This window comes from Meleagris gallopavo, chromosome 1, assembly GCF_905368555.1.
Source record: "Meleagris gallopavo chromosome 1, MGAL_WU_HG_1.1, whole genome shotgun sequence".
NCBI classification, from domain to species: Eukaryota; Metazoa; Chordata; class Aves; order Galliformes; family Phasianidae; genus Meleagris; species Meleagris gallopavo.
The window spans coordinates 180,400,162-180,421,959 of record NC_139404.1 but is presented as its reverse complement, the minus strand read 5'-3'; the positions used below and the strand labels follow the sequence as shown (position 1 = coordinate 180,421,959).

The window sequence follows — 21,798 nt, the reverse complement described above, 5'->3', positions numbered from 1 at the left end:
GGTGGTATTGGGTCGTTTGCACGCTCCTCACCATCCTGGCAGCTGTTCCCTGTAGGAAAAGTATGTGAGTTAGAAGATAGACTGCTAGATTACAGGGCTGCTGCAGTCAAGGCTTGTTTAGTTAGCCAGGTAAGACTGAAATGCTGAAGAGCTCCAAATGTGGATGAAATCAGAGATGAGGAGAAACAAAGCACGTTAAATGGGGACTCAGCAATAAAACCACTCAGCTCTAGGGCTTTGTTCAGTTCTTACAGTTTCATATTGGATATTTTCTCTGTGTTCTGTGGCATTTTTCTCTTGTTATGCTGTTATGTTTTCGTCTTCTTCATCTACATGAAATAAAGTGGGTTCCTTGTAGAGACGAACACAGTGTTGTCAGATCTGTAACAGTCCCTCACTTTAACGTGTTTGTAACAACTTTCTGAAAACAGATTTCTGAAAACATATTTGAAGGATAATAAGCTATGAGGGAAGGAAGACTTGAAGTTGCAGTACACCAATTTTTAGAACTACAATTGTGGGACTTAGAATTATTATTTTTTTCTTTTTTAATGTCTAGTTACTATAAGAAGTTCTGAGGTGAAGTTTGATGCTAGGACCTTTGTAGAGATATAAAATGATTACAGAATAGTCTTTTAAAGTAGCACTAAACAGTACGTGATTGCTGCTGAACTTGGAGGAGGTGACACATTGTGGAAGGAAGTTGCCTGATAACTGCCTGCAATTGTAAAGCGTTAAAGCACAGCTCTGCAAGCATTAGTCAGCTCAGTGTTTACTTTCTTGTCCTTTCAGTTCAAAACCAAGGAACTGGGAGCCGAAACACAGAAAGGTGTGCTTCCTTCTTCCATATCTGAATGCAAACTGGATGTGAGAAAATAGCATTTGTTTTAAGAGCTTTCAGTATGCAGTGACCAGCAGTTGGTTCAGATTACTAAAACAGGTAGACCATCCTGTGAGGACGATGACAAGTACTGGGGCAGGTCAAACCCAATGGATCACTTCAGCTCAGTGCAAGGCTCTTGCAGGCTGATTGTGGGTGACTGTTAGGGAATGTTAATTAAAAAGAAATTGTGGGTTTCATTCTGCTCTTTGATATATCTTCTGTTTTGCCTGCAAGTACTGGTTTACATCTGATCTGGAGATTACAGTCTGGATAGTAATCTAGATTACTGAGTTTAAAGGGCAGTGGTGGAAACACTCTGAAGCTTGCTGTGACAGTGGCTTGTGCTCTGTTGTTGCATTTGTTTGCAGTTCACATTGCTCATCCCAGAAGGTGTCTGCCAGGTAACCTGTCCAAAGATTTGTCTGTGAGAAGGTGGCACGGAATTGATGTGAATGTTGGTCCATTAACTGGGATCTCTAATTCACTCCTAAAGAGAGTTGTGTCCTATTACTCAATTCTTGAAGTCACTGATATGTGGCAGTGCACGTTTGGCACAACTGAGATCACTAGCAGTGCCTCTACAAGCACATCTTATAAAAGAAATACATTCTTCTTCACAATATATGCTGGTTATTGAACAGGCCAAACCTAAGCAAATAGGCAGAACTTCAGAGCTTGTGAAGCTACAGTTTTGCTTGATTTGAGATTGGTGAATGCAAGTCTAAAGCAGCCCTGTACAATTATGATAAGAACACATTGAGCTCATTTTGTCCCAGAGTTCAAAGTGGAAAAAAGCTTTTACACAGATGAGGGACTTTCTGAAACACTCAGAGAGGTTTGTAGGCAAAAAGGAAAAGCTGGAAGTTGGTAATTGTGGCGTTTGGAACTGAAAGGGAGTGGAGGAAAGGGATGGGTCCTGGGGAAGTGCTGACTAATGGTCAGCAAACACTGGAATGGACTTCTTGTGCTTAAGAGCTGGCCTCACTTCCTAAAAGGAAAATAAAACCCAAACTAAACTATTCAAGCCCAAAATGTGTGTTGGGGAAGCCTCTAAGCTGGCCTGCTTTTATGGCTAGGATGTGTTGTATTAGAGAGGACTTATCTTTACCTATGTAATTATCTTTATTGTATTGGCAAATCTGCTATAGTAAACCTCTTTTTTTAAATGTTAGACAGACATTTTATGAGTCCATTTTTTAAAAAATAATGATGAGTGGATAGAATGTTCTTCCTCTGTATCCCCCCCAGCTGCCTGTATTGTCTGAATACTGGGATGGATGGGGGTAAGGGATGGATTAAAGCGATTCCAAAGTTGGAATTAATTTATTCTAAGTAAGGTGATATTTTTCATTACGTAGGATTTATTGGCAACTTCAGCTCTAAAATTCAGTAGAAGTTGGAATCCATTATATGTAATGGTTTGTTTTGCATCTGAGGATAGGACTGCACAGCTACTTAATAGTAGCTGTCACATATAGTGAAGTACTTCATTTTTTACAGAGATGAAAATGTTGCCTATCTCTAAAAGAAACTCATTTTTTAAGAACCATTTTAATTTTACGTTATTGGTGTTATAATTTCCTGAAATAAACTGAAGTTAAAGATCTCTTTTAAAGACTAGTCTTAGAGGTTACAAGGTCTTTGCTTTTTGGTTCTGGACAGAAAGTTTGTTTGGGGTCATTTTTGTCTTCTTGATTTCACTGAGTTTCCCTCAGATTCGTAACAGTAGAATATATTATGTTATTATTTCAGACATTTCAAATGGAAAACTTCTACATGATAGTTTTTGCAATTACGTTTGAGTTCAAAATCAGTTTTACCTTGAATTTAACACTGTGAGTTTCTAAAATACTTTTTAAACTAATGCTCTTTACACTCTTTTTGAGTGGTGAAGGGAGCTCTAGAACCTGGAACTTGAAAATCCTCAGGTTGAAAACTTTTTAGGTCATTCTTAAGTAAATAGAATAGCTTTAAATACTACACATTTAATTGTTATAGCTATTATTTAGCTTACCTAGTTTAAAATACCTTAATCTTTTCTTGTGAATTTGCTCTGTATTGTCCTTGTATTGCCAGCTCAGGTTAAATGGGTAAGTAAAACTAACTTTTCAAAGCAAGGTCTTTGGACGCTATTTTGTATCTGGGTGCTGAGAAATCAGTTCTGATGCTTCTCAACTTGGGAAATCTGTCTCTGTGGGGGATGAAAAAGAATAATGTGCTGGTGAGAAATGTAGTTGTAGGATTGCCTGGAGATGGCTGAGCAGGTAGCTGCCACATAACCACTCAGGCAGCAACTTGCCTGGCAGATTTTTCTTTGTTTTACATGGTTGTCTGCAAAGTCTTCAGGGACAAGAATAATTGCCTCCTCCCTCAGTAGCCTCAGTGTTTATCTGAATTGGAAGTGTAACAAGCTTTACTTGAGATGTGATCGTAGGAGTAAATTGGAGAGGGAAGAAAAGAAATGGCAATGCAGGAAATGAAAGTAGAAAAAAGGGAAGAAAAGAACATCAATATAATTGGAAGAAAAACCTAACTATAAAAAACATGAGCTGAATGAAGTTGCCAAATCACAAGTGTGAAGAAAGGATATAGGGAAATGACAGTATGTTTGGCTGGGTGGTTGTTTTTTTTTTTTTTTTTTCTTCCCCCAATCTCAAAAGAGAGCATGGTAATCCATCCATATGGTTATTAATATGCCTGTAACTAGGAACATCTAAACAGGTCTTACAGTGTGAGGTGGCTGTTCTGAAGTATGTTTTTAAGAATTGTTGTCAATATTAATTGCAAGAAAAACAGATTCTCCCTGTTGTTTTTCAGCAAAAGCTGTGTGTTTGTTTCTGTTAGGTCCTACCTAGCAGTTTTTTGGTCAGCCCATCCTGTTAAGGCCATCTGGGAGCGATCACTGCCAAAACACTCAAGCAAACATTTTGAACTGCTCTTTGAGACTTCCTACTTTGAGCAATAAGGAAATAAGCTGAAGAATCTTTTAATATTTTGTTTTCCTTGGTGGTGGTTAGCCTCAAGGTTATTCAGCAGGATTGCTTGAACCCCCTTTAGATAGGAAGGCAGCTGGCTATTAGCAGCTTTTATTACAGCATGCTTAGGCAAGCCTCTCTGACTTGAAAACCTTCAGGCGACCAGAAACAGGGGATGTAGAAAGGGGCGTAAGATTGTTTGGCTCCTAATCTTGCAAAGATGCATTTGATTTCCCTGTTGCTTTCTTTGTCTCTATTTAAAAGCTAAGTAGGGTGAGAAATTAGAGGGAGTTTCAGAGATGAAAGGACTAAAAGATAAGGGCTTCTATGGCCCATCACTTCTGAAAATTGCCTTCAATAATGTGTCCTGCCTTCAATAATGTGAAAGTTAGTGTTTGTGTAATCTTGTCTTTATTGTTATGGAAGACAAAATGGTTCCATCTGAAGGTCTTCTTTTCCCTCCCTAAATTAAGGCGTAGGAGGGCAACTGTAAAGTTAAAATGAATCCATTAATTTCACTTGAAATAGAGGTGGATGCAGCTCTTCCTTTAGATTTTCTCTCCTTATTAATATCTTGGTCTCTTTTATTTGAAATTAAGGAGAGAAAGAAACGTGAATTTTGAGTGTGTTGAGTGGCTTAACTGTGGGGAACGGAATTCTTACCTTTGGGGACAGGGTGGAGAGACAGGAGAGGTTTCCTTTAAATGCAGTCTCCTTTTCTTCTGTGGAACAGAGAGAGCAGGCTTAATCAAATCTGGTGATATCAACCATAGGGTTGTATAGCATTTAGTCCTCTATGGTGTTTGGTAAAGGACTGAGTTGGCACAAGGAATGTAAAGGTAGGACTTCTCTTTTTATAGACACTGCAATACTGCTGTTTCTTCTAGTTTTCAAAGTAATGGAAAGAGCCCTGGAAATTAAAACGTCCTCATTCCTTTCTTCTCAAACTCAGAAAACAATAATATTTTATTTGGGGGATCCACAGAGGAATCCAAGAGTCATGTTTTTTCAGAACACTAAATCCTTAGTGTGTCTGTAGTGAGAGTTGTCTGTGTGGAGGCCAGTGCTAATAAAGGCTGCTATTGAATAATTTTCAGCATTTTTATGTATCGTAAGCTCTGTTTCATATAGCAGTGTATATGGCTTCATGGGATATACTTCCAGGACTTAATGTTAGTTCTTAGCATCTTGCAAGTTGGACCTGCTTTAGGAAGGAATTCAAGAGGGATCTGTCCAAGAACTTGACCGAGTCTCACAAGTTTGTACAAAATCTACTTTAGCACCAATTAAGACTTTTGTCAGAGACATTTAAGGCATTTAAGTTGCCTTACTGCTTTGCACTAATCTAGGTTCAAACTCTTAATTTGTGGAATGAATTTCTGATGCCTGGGACTATTAAGGCATTAGGAGGGTAACAACTATCTGACAGAGGTCTATTTGATATTTGGAGTGGATAGAGCTCTGACAACCTCTTTCTACCTGGTTATCATAGAATCAAGGTTGGAAAAGATCATCAAGTCCTGTCAGTAGCTCAGTAGCTCTCAAGAGGATTTTTGTGCCCATCGTTCCTATAATAAATTTTGCTTTTGTTCTTTTCAAAGTCATTTGAAATCACGGCTGTGGCACAACACAGTTGCACGGTTAACAATTGCCTGCTGCTTTTATATGTGCTTTTGCAAGCTGAAAGGAGGATAGAGCTGTCTGTACCATCATGGAACCAAGTGTGCTCTGTCATCGTATGCCTGTGGTATGGCTGGGTGAGGACATCTCCAGTAGCCTGAATGGAGTAGTGCAATGCAAGCTTTGTTTAGTTAGCATATACAGATCTGACAAGAAAAATTCAAAGTGCTCCCAAATTATGTATTACAAAAATATTCAGAATTTTTGTTTGTGTTTCTTTGAAGCAGTTAGACCATGGTTGGAGGTAGTAGTGTTATTGAGACAAACTGTGTAATGAATCTTAGTTTCATTCTGCTGGTTTTGGGAGGAGGTCATATTAACATGCTATGAATTTTACTGTGTGCTCCACAGTCCTGGCACCTAGGGAAACCTTGCAAATCAATGGGAGAGGATAACCAGAAACACAGTACTTTCCAAACCAATAGATGAAGTATCATGTCGCTGCAGATCAGATGTTCATTGCTGTGAACAACAGTTTTTCCATTTGTTTGTTTAATTATTTATTTAAGAAGACAATTGGAAAGTTCCTAAAAAACCTTAGGCCACTTTAAGTGTATCTTCTTGTCTAACTGGTTCAAATTTAGGACAGTGTTTGTGGAGTACTGAACTGGAGATGGAGATAATTGCTAACAACAAAGCTGTCTCATTTATCCTTGAGGCTTTTTTCTTTACTGCTGCTGCTTGGAACTGAAATTTGTCATCTCAGAGTTTTAGTGCTAGATAAGGTATAAATCTGTGACTTTGTTAAACCATTTGCGAAGAACCAAGCTTCACTTTTAAGTCAGCAACCCCTGATAAATTGACCAGTAGAGCTGAAGGCTATTTCACGTTTTAATCTTTCAATTTCTTGAAATGGTCTTTGTGGGGTAGAAAAGACAGTGCACAAAGAATGTCACAACTTCTACCCTCAGGCAAAGATGAATCCATTTATTTCTGCTTAATAGTATCCTAGGAGTATTGTATTAGTCATAACCCAGAAAACTCTACATCCTACACTCCAGTTTTGGAGGTTGCTGGTAAAAGTTTTTCATATTGAGGCTGTTTAAACATTTTATGTTATCCCATTTTTAAACCTAACTTAGGAAAATTTGCTTGTGCAGCCTCCTAGTAATGACTATAATGTCCAACTACTCTTTTAGGAATTTACTTTCAGCTCTTTTCTTGGATTAGTAAATACTGTCACTTCCACAACAACTCTACAGTTACTCTACCACGGTTTTGATTCTGCAGTAGAAATTGGGCCCCTGCAGAAGTACACACTCTTGTTTCTTCTCTGCCTACTAGCATGGTGGGTATCTTGCAGGTAAGCTGTACTTCCTAGATGCAGGACAAGTTTGTATAATGTTTGGCAAAGACTTGAATTTGAAGAGGGAGTCCCTAAAGGTGTTCAAGGCCAGATTGGATGGGGCCTTGGGCAGCCTGGTCTAGTATTAAATGGGGAGGTCGGTGGCCCTGCATGTGGCAAAGGGGTTGGAGATTACTTCCAACCCTGGCCATTCTGTTATTCTGTGAGTTTCTGACAATTTATACTTATTTCAAGGGCAGAAATAGTAATTTAATCATGGAATCATTAAGGTTGGAAAAGAGAAAAGACCTCTAAGATCATCTATCCAACTGTCAGCCTATCACAACCATTTATTCATTCAGTTTCTCCCAGTGGCAGGAGAAGAGCCAACTTTCAATATATACATCAAGTTCTGATGCAGTGGAATGTACTGGCAAGAGCTTTAAAATAATTCAGTAATGCCATTTACAAGGAGTACCTTACTCTGATTCATCTAATTTTTGAAGTTCTTAAGTGAGGAAGGAAAAGGGAAAATATTCCATATCATTCTGCGTTATGTAGATTGAGGAAACCAGTTGGTTAAGAGACAAAAGAAAAAATATGAAAGAATAAATTAGAATCATAGGTGACGTGCTTGTTGATGGAGCAGTTCACATTTGGGAATTAATGAAAAACTGAAATTTCATACCAACTTTAGAAAAGGTTAGGTTTAGTTTTGTGCACAAACACTCAGTCACTCAGACTTCCCAATTCACTCCCAATATAATATAAAAAGTACACAGTGCCAAACTCAGAATTTTGGTAGGGCTATTGTAGTGTGGTCAGCAGTGTGTGCTTGTGTTTTTATTTTGTTTTTAATAAAAACAGGATTTCCTGCAAACTCTTAAAATCATCTCAAAGCTCTGAGCGCTGAAGTCCAAGTTAGTCACCATGACTTTACTAGAGACTGGAAATAATTTTCTCATGCAGGCATAGAGCGTAAGACTGTCTACATTTTAAAACACACAGCCACAGAAACATCTTTATGATGATGACTTGCCTTTCTGAATATCCTTCCTGTGAGCAACCTTTCTTGCGACAGGACAGGTCTTCCTGAAGTATCCCTGTGAATGATAGCAGATACGCATAGAAGGGCAAAAAAAAAAAAAAAAGAGTAAGCAAAGAATCATGGCTTTGTCATGACTGAGAATTGTATCAAATGAATGGAGTCCTCAACATACCTTGAGAAGCATATGTTGAGCAATAGGGACTCTAATTGCAACAATACAGAGTATCAAAATTAGTACTTATAGTCAACAACTGTATGTTTGCATGTAATTCCTGGATTGGAATGGATATGTAGTTCCTGATGAATGAAGCCTTTAACTGAAGGATTGAAGTAAATTTTTGAGCATCCTTTTTGTGTTAATTCATTTCTGATGTGGCTTTCAATATGTCTCATCAGTGAAGCAACTGGAGACCAAATGGGAAGGTGCATCACACCCAGAGCAAGGCAGATCAGTTCTCCATTTTTAGGAATGGTTTTATTTGATCAATCTGTTAACACCTAAAGGTTATTTTCAATGAGAGTTGGCATACATATATTTTAATTGTTTTAGGATCTCCTGCTTCTTTTCCCTTACAATTTAAAAGCAAATAAAAACCTCCAAAACTTCAAAATTAGGTTAGAAATTGAATCTGACAAACCTTCTGGCTTGTAATAGTGTCTAATACCAAAAAGGATTTATTTCACTTAGAAATTCAAGTTAGTGAGTACAGAAATGTTTTTGTATTCATAAAATGAGAACATGTTATTAAAAGCTGTTCATGTCAAGAGGTAAGTGATTTGTATGACTTTAGAAATTGATAGGAGGTGATGGTAGCAGCTTTGTCCTTGTATGCCATGGACTTGACCTTGTATGCCAGCACTTTGGAAATGCTTCTTGGTGGAGGTTGACTGAGTGTTTCATAGAACAGTTGCTCTTCTTGACACCAGACTTGACATAAATTTGCTAACAAGTACTTAGCATGTTCTGAGTGTTTTGGCTTTGCTTTTCTAAGGGCTATTAACTGTAGATTTATGGTATAATCTAAGTTGATTTAATCAGTTCTTGCAACAGGACTTGACAAGGATTTGCTTCTCCAAGACATCAATGAACAATTAGAGATAAGTATCAAGATGCTGAATTTGAGACTTTATCCTGTGAAGTAAAATGCCTTACCTTCCTTGATTATACTAGAGATTGGTTTTAATTCTGAGATGGTTTACTTGGTCTATTTTTTGCACAGAATTCAGAGCTGTGATTTTACTTCATGAAAAGTTTTAATTTTGATAGTGCTGTGTATTGGCTGGGTCATGGATTTCACTGGATTTGATATGTCATTAATATATAAAGGTATTTTTGACGTTGACAGTAGTGCTTCAGCAAAATGTGGCTCAGCTGATGATACTAAATGTAAGGATGAGGGCAGCAGGCATGCAGTAAAGCTACCATGGAAAAAATCTTTTTGGTGCAGGTAGAGAGAACACAGTGTTGGTGTCAGAGTTCTTTCGACCTTTTCTCTGCTGCTGTTCAAAACAGAGGAAAAGATCTTTACCTGCAGAGAACATTCTGCTTCCATACTTGGTTATGAGAAATACATGATGCTTACAGTAAGTGACCTTGGTGCATGTGCTGCACCAAAACATAGACCTGTATTTCTTACCATAGTGCTAAGATTGACTTAAATATTTTACCCATGTTAATGAGTATTAGTCTGCTTTGCATTCCTTCAGTTGGTCAGCACGATTTGGAACTTGTGGAGAAGAACTGATATGCTGTGATGTGTTAGGGGAGATTTTTACCATATAGCATTCAGAAACTCAGGACATTGTATAGAGAGGTGGGGTATGTGGGAGGACTGTGGTTTGGAGGCAGTTGAAGAGACAGGTTTTGAATGAAGGTGTTAGGGAAACGCGTATGTAGGTCAGGAAGCAGAAAACTCTGTGGGATGGGACAACGTTGCCTTAATGAGCCAACCTAGGGATTGCTGTGATTTTAATATAATCAACTTGATTACTTTGAGGCCTTTCTTTTGTGGCTGTTTTCTAAGAAGGCTGGTTGGAGTCCTGTTGGCTGACTTCTCGAGGGATATTCAGCTAGGCCAAAGCTGGAAGCTGCTGCTGTCTGAACTAGCCGACCACATTAACAACTCCATCTGAGCATTACTTTGCTTCATGTAATTAAGCAGGAGCTGATAATGCTGTCCCTGTGCTCTAATTGGCAGTACTTTTAAATTACTTTTTCCTTTATCTATTCCTTACTCAGTTATGTTTGAAGAAGTTGGTGACTGTTGCTTCCATGTGTTCCTGTAGGCAACTGTGCAAATGGTTTTGTAATGCAGTGAGACAATTTTTTTCCTTCTTTTTTATACTCTACACTCTTTGAGTGTATAAAAACAAAGGCTATAGAATATGTACCATAGGTATCTGTTTTATAAGCATATAATGTTACAAATATTTTTACAGGAGTTAAATGGAAATTAAAAAATGTGTAATCATGGGCACAGTGGTGGTTTCCCAGTTTCCACTGTTCCCAGAACAGAGCTGAGCAAATAGAACAAATTTGAAATAGAGAGGAGAAGTGGCACGTGCTGGTGCTGTAACTTCACCTGTGTTCTTATGTCGGTATTATCTTTCCCTGTTTTCATTGCTTTGTAGAATTGACTGTCAGAAAAATGAAAACTGCTTTTTCATATTAAGATCTGGTGTATATATGTGGCAGTCTTTACTATGCTTTTCCTTGTTCTGTGAATAAGTAGGTTAAAAAGAAAATAAGGAAGCCTTGCTGCATGTGGCCTGCTTCTTCATTAAGCTAAATGTTGGAAAACATATGGAAGTAAAGGCACAGTATGCCTAATAGTACCTGTATTGAATGTGTGCCATGGAAACTAAGGTGGCAGTGACGCCATTTGAATTGAACCTATTGTAACAGGGTGGCTTCCTGTATGCAAGGCAGTACTTGCCATACACAGAGTAAGGCTTTGTTTACTGTTGCATTCTTGTAGAAAAAGCATTCTTTCCTATTTTGTGTCCCTCTTGGAATATATCTACAACTCTTGGACTGAAATTTTGTGTATGTTTAAAGAGCATAGAATGCAAGGAAACAGGAAAAAGCTTAAGATAAAACTTCTTAGTCCAAGTCACTTTGCAACACCGTCTAGTTTCTACTTAGGTGAATTCCTGTCCCAGTGTGATAAATAATTGCATGGAGGTAATTGTTTGAGTGACTATGAGCCATTTTATGATCATTTGAAATTGTACTTCATTTCAATCAAGTGAAAATGCCTAATATTCCCATGCACAACTTAGTGTTTGGTGTTTAAGAAACAAACAAAAAAAAAACAATATTTTTGAGTACCAAAGAACATGTTAAAAACTCTTGCTAAATTGATGGAGCACATTTTTATTAGTTGGAATTAAAGGGTTCCTTAGTAGTTTCTTGTCGTAGTAGCTAATTGCTTAGAGCAGGGAGAAGATAATGTTCTGTTTTGTATGACTAGTTTTACCTGTGATGAGACCTTAACATATGACTTAAGCTCTGGGATGCTGTAGTCATGCAAGCACACAAAGTTTGGGATTCACCACCTCTAATGTCATGTATTTAACCCACTTACCTTAGGCTTCCTTCGCAATGCAGAACATAGGTGTTATTCGCCTCTTTAAGTTTCTCAAATGAATTGCATCCTAACCGTGCTCTCATATGTTCCATTCTAGTTAGTGGAGAGTAGGGTGACAAGGCCAGATGTTGATGTTTACATCGATGTAGGTGTTGAGGTGACTAAATCTGAATTATCTGCCCCTTTAGCATGTCTAAATACAGCACCATCTCCTAAACTTGAATATACCTGGAAGTTATATCAGCTGTGAACTGGGAAGAGTTTCTGCATAGTTACTATTTAAATCCCAACATAAAGATGGAAAATATACAGTCTGATTGATGGTTCTGTACACATACTGCTGCACGAAAATAAGTGCAAAACAATGCAAAACACTGGTACAAATCAAGTGTGTGAATTGAGTACCGAGGTTTGAACTTGGATCACAGTGCAAGCTGCAGTGCAACTTTAAATGTGGTACTTTCATTGGAGAAATTGAAACCGGGCATTCTGCTAATCCAGAAAGAAGTAACTTTAAGAGTGTTTAGTATGATGAAAGAGTGGTACCAAGTTAGTGATGTGCTGGATTCTGATTGTTAGTCAAACTATTTTAGTATGAGTTTGAATTGATACCGTCAAAGCTTACTGCATGTTAGTGGTTTTATTTTTGTCCATGTGAGCTTTTCAGAGCAGTCTTAATTAATGGCATCAAGATATTGTGAATAGTGTGCATTTGTTATTCATTAGTTTGGCAAAGCGCGCTAATCACATACTCAGAAGATGAAGTAATCATTCATTACATTTGTGTTTTCATTGACTTAAATAGTTTTGTGAATGACAGTGAAGGTATTTTCCAGGGTTTTGTTTTTTCTTTTCAAAACAGATAACTAAAAGCTCCCGAAGTTTTGTGATTATCTTTTAGAGAGGGCTCACTGAGTTACTTGACAATCCAGCTGTCCTCATCCTTTAGTATGAAATAGAAAAGCAGCTGAACATCAGTTGCTTTTTTTTATTACTACTCTAGTGCAACTGGTTACTTAAGTTACCACAGATGTTCAGTTCTCAGGGATGGGGGGAGTACTCCATCAAATAACCTGAGAATGTAGGCTACTCACAGAAAGTTGGGGAAGATTAATGATTACTCACCAGCCTGCTCATTACAGCTCCCTCGGCACTGAGCGTGAACTCGTCATGCCAAACTACTTGACTGTGCTTGAGATTCCAGGCATAACTGGCTGGGTTTGAAAGACACTCAAGTCGCATTTAAAGCTGACAAGTAACTAATCAGCAAGAAAAGGAAGAGAATGTTTAATTCATGGATATGTTATGGTACAACAGTCTAGATTCCAGTACTCATGCTGAGCTGTATCTCGCCTTTGCTCTAGCTCTAATCACTGCAGCTCTTTGGTGGGAAAATGATGGTGACCAGAGTAAAGGATTTGAGAATATGAGGTATAGTAATGCTTGGACAGAATCCAAAAAGTTCTTGTTTGGTTTTGAATGTGGCTCTTGTTGGCATGCTTAACCTTTTGTTGTTAAACTTTCTGTGCTAGCAGGTCATTATTGTGAACGCATGACTGTCCTAACTCTTGCTTTGTTTCTGTAGTCATATTGATCAAACAACAACATGGCAAGATCCCAGGAAGGCCATGCTTTCCCAGATGAACGTTACAGCTCCCACCAGTCCTCCCGTGCAACAGAACTTAATGAATTCAGCATCAGGTAAGCAAAAACTGTTTTTGTGGAGAAGGTCATACAAATTAAGATACTGCTAGCTATTTTAATCAGGAAGATGTTGTGGGGGGGGAGAGGAGTTGAAATCTCACAGTTGTCTGTTTATTTTTAAACTTTAAATTTGTGAAGAATGATGCATCAAGCAAGGAACTGATACTTGAGGTGAGAGAACGTATAATGTTTGCCAGCAAAAAGCATGCTGTAAGTTTTGGGTCTGTTTTATTTTTTTTTCAAGTGGATGATTCAAACATTTGAAGAAACAGAATTCCTGCCTCTGTTTCTACTGACTGAAAATGCTGTTAAACTGATTAAAAGAATTTTCATTAAATTACTTCCATTTTGCTTTAAAGCTAGAGTTTCTGCAATGTTTGGTTTTTATGTTTTGTTTCGTTTTCCTTCCCTTGCTCACTTACTATGCTAAGCATATTGCCATTCATTTATAATTCCCATGTTGGTTATGGACATCTTCACTTAACAAATAAAGCAAACACCTGGAAAGTCTTGTTTAGAAGTAAAGTTGTTTTTTCTTCTTTTCCAATCATTTCCAAAACAATATATGCTGATTATTATTTCTTCAGCTGGGGAAATCAGATGTCTTTTCTTGGAACATAGAATAGTTTTTCAGCTGATCTAAGGGAGTCTGTTACTAGACAGCAGGAAGGTATGCTTATTCTTACTGTAAAATCTGCTACATGTTTACATAGCTTTGTTGTCCTGATGGTGCAGAGAGCAAGCAGATAAACTTGGTCCCATGCTATTTTTACTGCTGCACTCTTCTCTATGCTTTGTCACTGTCTCGTCACTGAGGTTGACATGTTATTCATTTTTTTCAGTCTGATTTTGTCATGTGTATGTCTGCTTTTCATGTATTTCACAAAAGTTATTCTCTGGTGCTGCTTTTTGTTGTCCGTTTAGACAGCTTTGTTTCATGCTGCAATTCATACGCTGTAGACAATACCAAAAGATTAACAGGCATGACCAAACTGTGCTGTTCATGACTGGGTGTTAGATGGAAGCTGATCAAACTTTTTGCTGGCTAGGCCAGAAGGTTGGATTATCCTGGCACAAATGAAAGAGTTCTGTTCAGATTCAGAAAGTCATGATTCAAAACAATTAAGCTCTCAGTGTCTAATGTGAAAATACAATCTCTGAGTATTGTTCTTTCCTGTATATATATGCCAAGAAACCTGAAGCAAAAGAGAATGATATGTTTTCGTAGGGATACATCAGAAGAACAGAGAATAGGAGAAAGGAAACAGCTCGCCTGGTCTGTCTTGCCTTTGGTTTATCTTATTTATACATAAACTAGTCTATTTGAATATGCTAGTCTATTACTAATATAAATTCTGTATTTTAAGATGACTCCTCAAACCTTCCATTGTATTATAGTATTAGCAGAAAAACAATGTTGATAGTGAAGTAGGATGTGCTGTATATACTTATAAAAGAAAAAAAAAAAAGAAGATCCTTAGGAAAAAAAAGTAAACAAAATGGTTTGTTTTAAGGGGGAAGAATCTTTGAAAAATAAATCTAGTAGTCAGTAATGAAGGGCTATGCTAAAAAGAAAATCAAGAAATTAAAAGTAATTGATTGATGCAAGTGTGTGAGCAAGTGAAACTTCTGTATATTGTTAGTCTAGCAATGTGATTCCATGGGTACTTGTTTTGTTGAGGCAGTGTTATTTGGAATTGGATCTTGGGAGTGCACCCACTAGTGCTTAACTTGATTGTGTTTAACAAGTGTTTTGGATTAAATAATATTAAACTCGTATTTATTGTATGATTCCATTTTTGATACCTTATTTGGTAAATCCTCATGTACAGTCTTTAACTGTATATTTGTTTCTACTGAAGCTGCTTATACTTGGTTTTGTCACTGTGTACTACTGAGTTTATGGTGGTTTGTGCTTGCTTGATGGCCTCATAAAGAGTGAGAAAAATGGAAAAATCAAGTAACTCCCCACTCAGCTCAGTGGAATTTAAATCTGACAGCGTCATATAGACATAAGGCTCCTTAATGTTCTAATTTGGCAGTCTGGCCTCGAGAACTGGGAAATAAGGTTGAGACCTCTTCAAGTCAGAATTTTCCCGTTCTGAAGTACTGCTGGCAGTGAAACGTGCCCTAGTGCTGAGAGAGCCTTTCATGAGAGAGATTGGGAAAAGCAAGTGTAAGGCCTGGGACAGCTGGAGGTCACTGACTTACAAAAAAAATGTCCACAAGAGAATGTTTTTCTTTCTGTGCATCCTTGTATGGTGCTCATTAATTGTAGCCCTTCATCAGAAGCTGCAGACCAATCTTTACTGTATTTAATTGCAGAATGTTGTAGTAGCCTGCAAGTAAAATTGCTGTGGTGAAATCTGAAAGCAGGGGTTTTTAGGAATTGCCGTGAGAGTCACTGAAGGTTATATTAGTTAGAATTAAGAATAGGAAAACAAACTGAGAAGGAGGGATGGAACAGAACTTGGAGAACTGTTGTCTGCATACTGAAGGTAAACCTGTTGGGTTTTCTGGGTGAGAAGGATAAGTGGGGCTCGGGAAGTAGGAGAGAAAACATTTGTGGTAAGGATGAAGACAGGTCAGCAGTGTGTTTGAAATTGAAACTGGCACAGGGAGGATGTAGATTAGCATGAGATAGAGTTTTTTTAGGGGCTTTTTCACTTTGTGGATGGACTGTTTGATGAATGTTAGTAAGCATAAATGCTCTACCACAAGGCATCAGTATGTGAAAGGGAGGATGTTTTTGTTTTAGGTTCTTTGGTATGTTTTTGTCTCAGCTCTACTGAACCTGGCTCACTCAAGTAAATTGTGCAATCTACTAAAATGTTTTGTGCCGTTTGTATGGAGAAGCATAGTGCTTTTTTAGATGACATTTGTTGTTTAATCTTCTGCTAAATATGATTGCATTTTCATAGTACTAATGGGAAGAAGACAAGCTTGTTTTTCCAACAGTGCGATATATATAGAGAAATTGGTTTAGAACTTTCTCATTCTTTTCTGTTTTTTTTAACCATTGTACCTTAAAGATACTGCAGGAAAAGTGATATTTGTTCTATCTTGATTTATTTATATTTAACACTAAAAAAATGTACAGTTCCAACTAAAGTGAAATTATGCATCTGATTATAAACAATGCTTGCTTCTTATAATAATTATAGTTGATATAAATTGAATAAAATAAAGTGCAATTATATACTTCCCTTCTTCAGTTACTTTTATTTTCTTGAGTCATGCTTAACAGCGCTGCTTATTTGAGCCTATTCTGCTTGCATGCAGACAGCGGATCATTGGATCTGGAGCAGATTACCTGTCTTTGTCCTCGTCTTCCCTTACACTGCAATTTTGTATTGCCTTTCCTGGTGAAAGTTTGTAGACCCCGTGCTATTTCATGGACTCCTGAAGTTAGGTTGCAGTGCCACATTTAAGATTGGTTAGGAAGATTAACTTTCAAAGTCATAACTTAAGGTCGTCTTGTGTGCTTCGTGTTGCCGTTGGTTGTTTTTTCCCACTGCAGGGGGTAGAGAGAAATGTAGCAATAACTAAAACTAGCTCTTCTCATGGATTCATGCTGCTTTCATTTGTGGGCTTCCATTCTGCGTAACCAGTCATACTACAAATTCTGCTTTGTGTATATTCAGCATTGCATATGGTCTGTTGTGAAATCCAAGTTTCAAAGTGTCTACATGACATGAATGTTTCATGTCTTCCTTACCATTTTTAATAGTAGCTTTTTGTAAGCTGTACTGGGTTGACAGAATGAAGTTGGACTCCTGGTAAATTCTGTACATTTTGATATCATTTTTAAAAGTTTGATAATTGCAGTGGTGCCATGATTTCACAGAAGAAGATTAGGAAGGTTTGTGAAGGTCAGTGTTTGCATATGGTGATTCTTGCTGTTGGTGTTTCAGTTCTTTTGTTGTCTGTGAGCTTTTTTTTTTTTTTAATACCTAGAGATGCTATCTAATATGCATTAACCCTGTGATTAAAATGAAGTTTTATTTACATTTATTTTACACCTGCACATCAGAGACTGTAACGACTTGTGAGATTTACTTGGGATATCAGCATAGGTTGAATTTATATTATGTTTTTGCTTTAGTTATTCTTTCTGTTGCTTTTTATCTGCCAGCAGTGAGCTCTGCATTTTTATGGCAATGATGGTATATTGAGAAAGTGGAATCAAGAATGGAGACACGAGCTGAACAGAGACATGCACAAAGACTTTTAAAATTACATGTACTTATGTTAAGTTACAGCGATATATAAATATTTAGTTAAAGAGGAATGCCTTATCAGTGGTTTTCTAAAGATGGCTTACATTTGGAAGTTGGAATCTAATTTATGGATAACCATGTCTTTTAAAATACAGCAGTAAATGGTGAGTTGAACTAAAAGGCTAGTCTCTTCCTTTGCAACTAACTGCAAATAATAGAACTGAAAGTAAGTTTGTAGCTGTATTCAGTTGACCAAGGAAGCATCAAACAGAACTGGAAGGATACCATGCCACAAGGATATCATAGAATGGATTGGGTTGGAAGGGACCTTTAAGATTACCTAGTTCTAACCACATTGCTATAGGCAGGGACACCTCCCACTGAACGAGGTTGCTCACAGCCCCATCCAGCCTAACCTTGAGTGCTCCCAGGGAGGGGACATCCATAACCTCTCTGGGGAACCTCTTCCAGTGTCTTACCACCCTCACAGTAAAGAACTTATTCCTAATATCTTGTCTAAATCTACTCTTCCAGTTTAAGGCCATTTCCCCTTGTCCTGTCGCTGCCTGCCCTTATAAAATGTCCCTCCCCAGCTTTCATGTAGGCCCCATTCAAGCTCTGGAAGGCCACTATTAAAATTCCCCCCCCAACCCTTAGGTCCCCCCAGAGCCTTTTCTTCGCCAAGCTAAAGAGCCGACTGTTTCTAACTGTTCCCGTTGGATGTTTATGAAAGTTTAACAAAAGACTGGAAAAGTACTTGCAAGAGAGACCCTTTGACATCTGGTAAATAGGCAGACGCTTCAAGACCAGGTTGGATGGGGCCCTGGGCAACCTGGTCTAGTACCAGATCTGGAAGTTGGTGGCCCTGCCTGTGGCATTGGGGTTGGGACTTGATCCTTGGATCACTTCCAACCAAAGCCATTCTATGGCTTTGCCTCAGGAACTCATGTGAGATAGCTGGAGGCCAAGCAAATTACAGCCTCTATACTTTTTGGTTCTGTATATGCATTTAGTGCTTCACTGAAATTATGGAGTCTGATAGACAGCAAACAGCTTTCAGTAAACAGCTGCTGTTTACTGAGCAGCAGTAAATGTCCATCTACTCAGTCCAGGTGCCTGTGCTAAAAAGATTGCACCCAGCGTGGCTATTGTTGACTAACACCGACTGGAGCAATGCTGGGGATTCTGTTTCTGTTGAGCCTTTTGGGAAAACATGGAGATGCAGGAATTTTCATAGATGTTCTGTGTGAATGTCTGCTACTCTTCATCATGGTTTTTCGTTTTTCCTCCATTACTTGCTGTAATGCTGAGTTTGTCTTGACAATCTTTGGTATCACAACTGCTCATAAAACTGAACAAATTACAGAAGGCGGTACTCATCAGTTTTCAACATGCAGGGACAACAGCAGAAACATGTTGTTTTACCATTACAACACGTAGGGACAACAGCAGAAAAATAGGAGCATATTATGGGCTAGGGAAGAAAGCAGCATAGTGCCTAATGCCAAAAATTTTCTAGGAAAAACATTCAATTTCTGCAGCTGTTGGTGGAACTTAGCAAGGAGGAAGCATAGTTGCTGTGGCAACCAGGTGAGCAGGCAGACCTACAGCAGATAGAGAACCTTGCCTGCATTGGTTTCTGGGAAGCTACTAGTCATCAGATCATTGAATCTAATAAGCAGTGTTCTTCCAGAAGGTAGGTGGACTGATCAGCTCCTGGCATCCTGCTTCAAAGGCATTTTATTCTTATTTGCTGCAAAGAAACATGCAGGACCAGAATACGCTTTACTCAGTGTTCAGCAGGACCTACACCCCAAGGGTAGTTGTGTTTTTCCTAGAGCCAGCTGTTTTTCTGGCTTTGCATTTCAAAAGAGATTTTCTTGCTGAGTTTCGTCTCCTAGGGGTTTGTGGCTTTGAAGGACTCTAGGGAGAATGGTAGTGAGAAGGTCTGCCCACACGGCGAGGGTGTTGGGCTTAGTGGTCAGCAAAAAATGTTGGTCCTCCATCTGCTTCTGCACTTGGATCATGTGTGGCCTGTCACTGTGTGCCTGTGTATTTTATAAAATAGCATCCGATGGTGCAGTTGGCTGCTTTGTGAGTATGCTAACCTAGCCCAGGATCCTGTTATACTGTGGATGTGTTAGGATTTATGAATTTTTCAGGGTTGTCACCCTTGCTGTTCTGCTTACTGGCCTAAAAGCTGAGGTTCCGCTGTTACTTGTATGCAGCGTTTAAAGCTTTGTGAGCGTTAGGGGCAGGAAGGGAATATCCAATGGCTAGGGCGCTGTTTTTCCTCACATGGCAGCCTGTAGCTCTGATTGTGGAGTGCTAGAGAAAGGCATAGCATTCTGGGCCAAAATAGAAGAGTTAGAGATAGAAATGTATTATGTAGGGGATTTCTTGGGCCAAAGACTACAGTAAGAAATTCTTGTCCTTGTTATGCCTTGGGGTATTACTGGAATGCAATGATGATTTTGCTCTTTTAATTTATTTTGTTTTAAAACATTCCTTCAGGAACATCTTTTGAGATTAACCAAACAAATCTAGTCCCTGCCCCCCAAAGCTTTAAGCAATGAAAATCTTCAGCAGTAATTGGAGTATAGAGCAGTGTGGCAGGCAAAGAGCTAATGTAATTTGAACATGGATGTAGTAGATATTCCAGGCATTTATTTTAATTTTGTGTATACGTACTTTGAATCTTGTGTCTGAAATTTTAAGACATAAATAAACACAAACATTATGTTGTGCAGAATGGTTTGTTGGTCTAAATCAGGCAGACAGATGGCTTTTGGTAGTATGTTGTTACATCATGCTGAGGAAAAGTGAGAAGAGAGACTGAAATATGATGGTTTTCTGGAACAGCTCTTGTTCTAATTTCTGTTACATTCTTAATGTTTGTAGTGAATCTTTTTGTTGTGTCATCTGAAGATGGTATTTAAATGTAAAGAAGTTCAGGCAAGATTTTCCTGCATCTAATTTAGGTATTTTTAAAGTACGTATCTATCTGATTCTAAAACATGTATTTTTAAAGCACCTGCCAGACAAAATGGGGTGAAGGTAGCTGAGAGAATAGTTTTCATTCTAACGCAATACAGATGGAGGTGCATGATCATATAGAGACAGGAATGAGTGGTTCCTGAACAGCACAGCAGCAAAAGATTGTTTTCTCCAAAGCTGCTTTTGTAACATAATGGAAACACTTTAGAACTCCGTATTTAGACATTAGCGTTGGACTCCAGTACTACGCCACTATGTATTTCCCTTTACCCTTTTCTAAATGTAGGTGTCCCCGAGCGTGCCTTCCTGCTCATAGAGGGATAGCACTGCTGGTCCTGGCACTTTGTCTCCTGCTTCTGATGTGCTTACCTTTACTTTTTTGTTGCATTTTTTTGCCTTCTGTTCTTCAGGCTTGTGTTTTTGTTTGCCTAAGCCTTTAACGCTTTCATTGCAACTCATGGTATGAAGTGCAATTAAGGCTCGTCACTTCCATTTATTTATTTTTAACTGTTTGTGAAAAGTCAGAGAAACAGTGCTTCAGAGTCTTGTCGTTGTCTTGCTGCTGCTGCTGACTCTCAATTACTAGATAAACTTTCCCACACAAGGTGGGATATCTCTGTGCTTATGCTTTTTTTCTGGTGCTGTTTTCATTCTGGCAGGCTTGACTTATTGCTGGTTTTGCACTGTAATGTCATAGCAAAAGGAAGTGTCAGAAGCATACGAAAAGACATAAATTATAAGATAAAACTCCAAATCCTAAATCAAAATGATGATAGAAGTGCTCTTTGTTCTTTGATTTTTCCACCCACCACTTCTTTGTCCTTATCCTAGAAATGCTAGACATAAACCTGAAACTCTTTTGTTTCATTTACTGTTATATATGTAAAATGTTGGAATTTTTTGTAGATCAATTTCAGCTGGAGCAAACAAGAGTCCACCATGAACTCCTTCCTTCTATATTGCAGGCCCACTCCCCGATGGATGGGAACAAGCTATGACCCAGGATGGAGAAATTTACTACATAAACCATAAGAACAAGACAACATCTTGGCTAGACCCAAGGCTTGACCCACGCTTTGGTAAAAGTTCATCTCACTTCAGAATTTTTGATTCGCTTCAGTTCACTTAGCTTTAATTTTGCAGTCATAGTTTGAAAACTCTTTATAGTACAGTATATATACTATAATATAGTATAATATAAAGCACATATTCTAATTTGAAACATAGACCTTATTTAAATCCTTTTTTTTTTAAAGGAAACATAAAGAGGAATTAGTACATATCCTGTAGGAATATGTCACCAAAGTTTCTAATGTTAGGGGTTGGGATTTTGCCATATGATCCATACAGTTCCTAAACTGGTGGCTTCAGAAATGATTTATCTAAACACGTTCCTATTAGTGGGTGAACACAGTT

General features: G+C 38.2%; 1 protein-coding gene across 6 annotated transcripts in view; it reads left to right on the top strand.

Annotated features, from left to right (window-relative positions):
• Positions 1-21,798, top strand: part of YAP1 (Yes1 associated transcriptional regulator) — an 82,387-nt gene that overhangs the window by 29,274 nt on the left and 31,315 nt on the right. For 4 of the 6 annotated variants that reach the window (XM_085216305.1, XM_085216306.1, XM_085216307.1 and 1 more), the window contains exons 3-4: positions 13,047-13,162; positions 21,348-21,461. In XM_085216305.1, the coding sequence (XP_085072431.1) occupies positions 13,047-13,162; positions 21,348-21,461 (230 nt within the window). The remainder of the gene's footprint in view (positions 1-13,046; positions 13,163-21,347; positions 21,462-21,798) is intronic. The other 2 variants (XM_085216309.1, XM_085216310.1) reach the window with 1 other exon arrangement.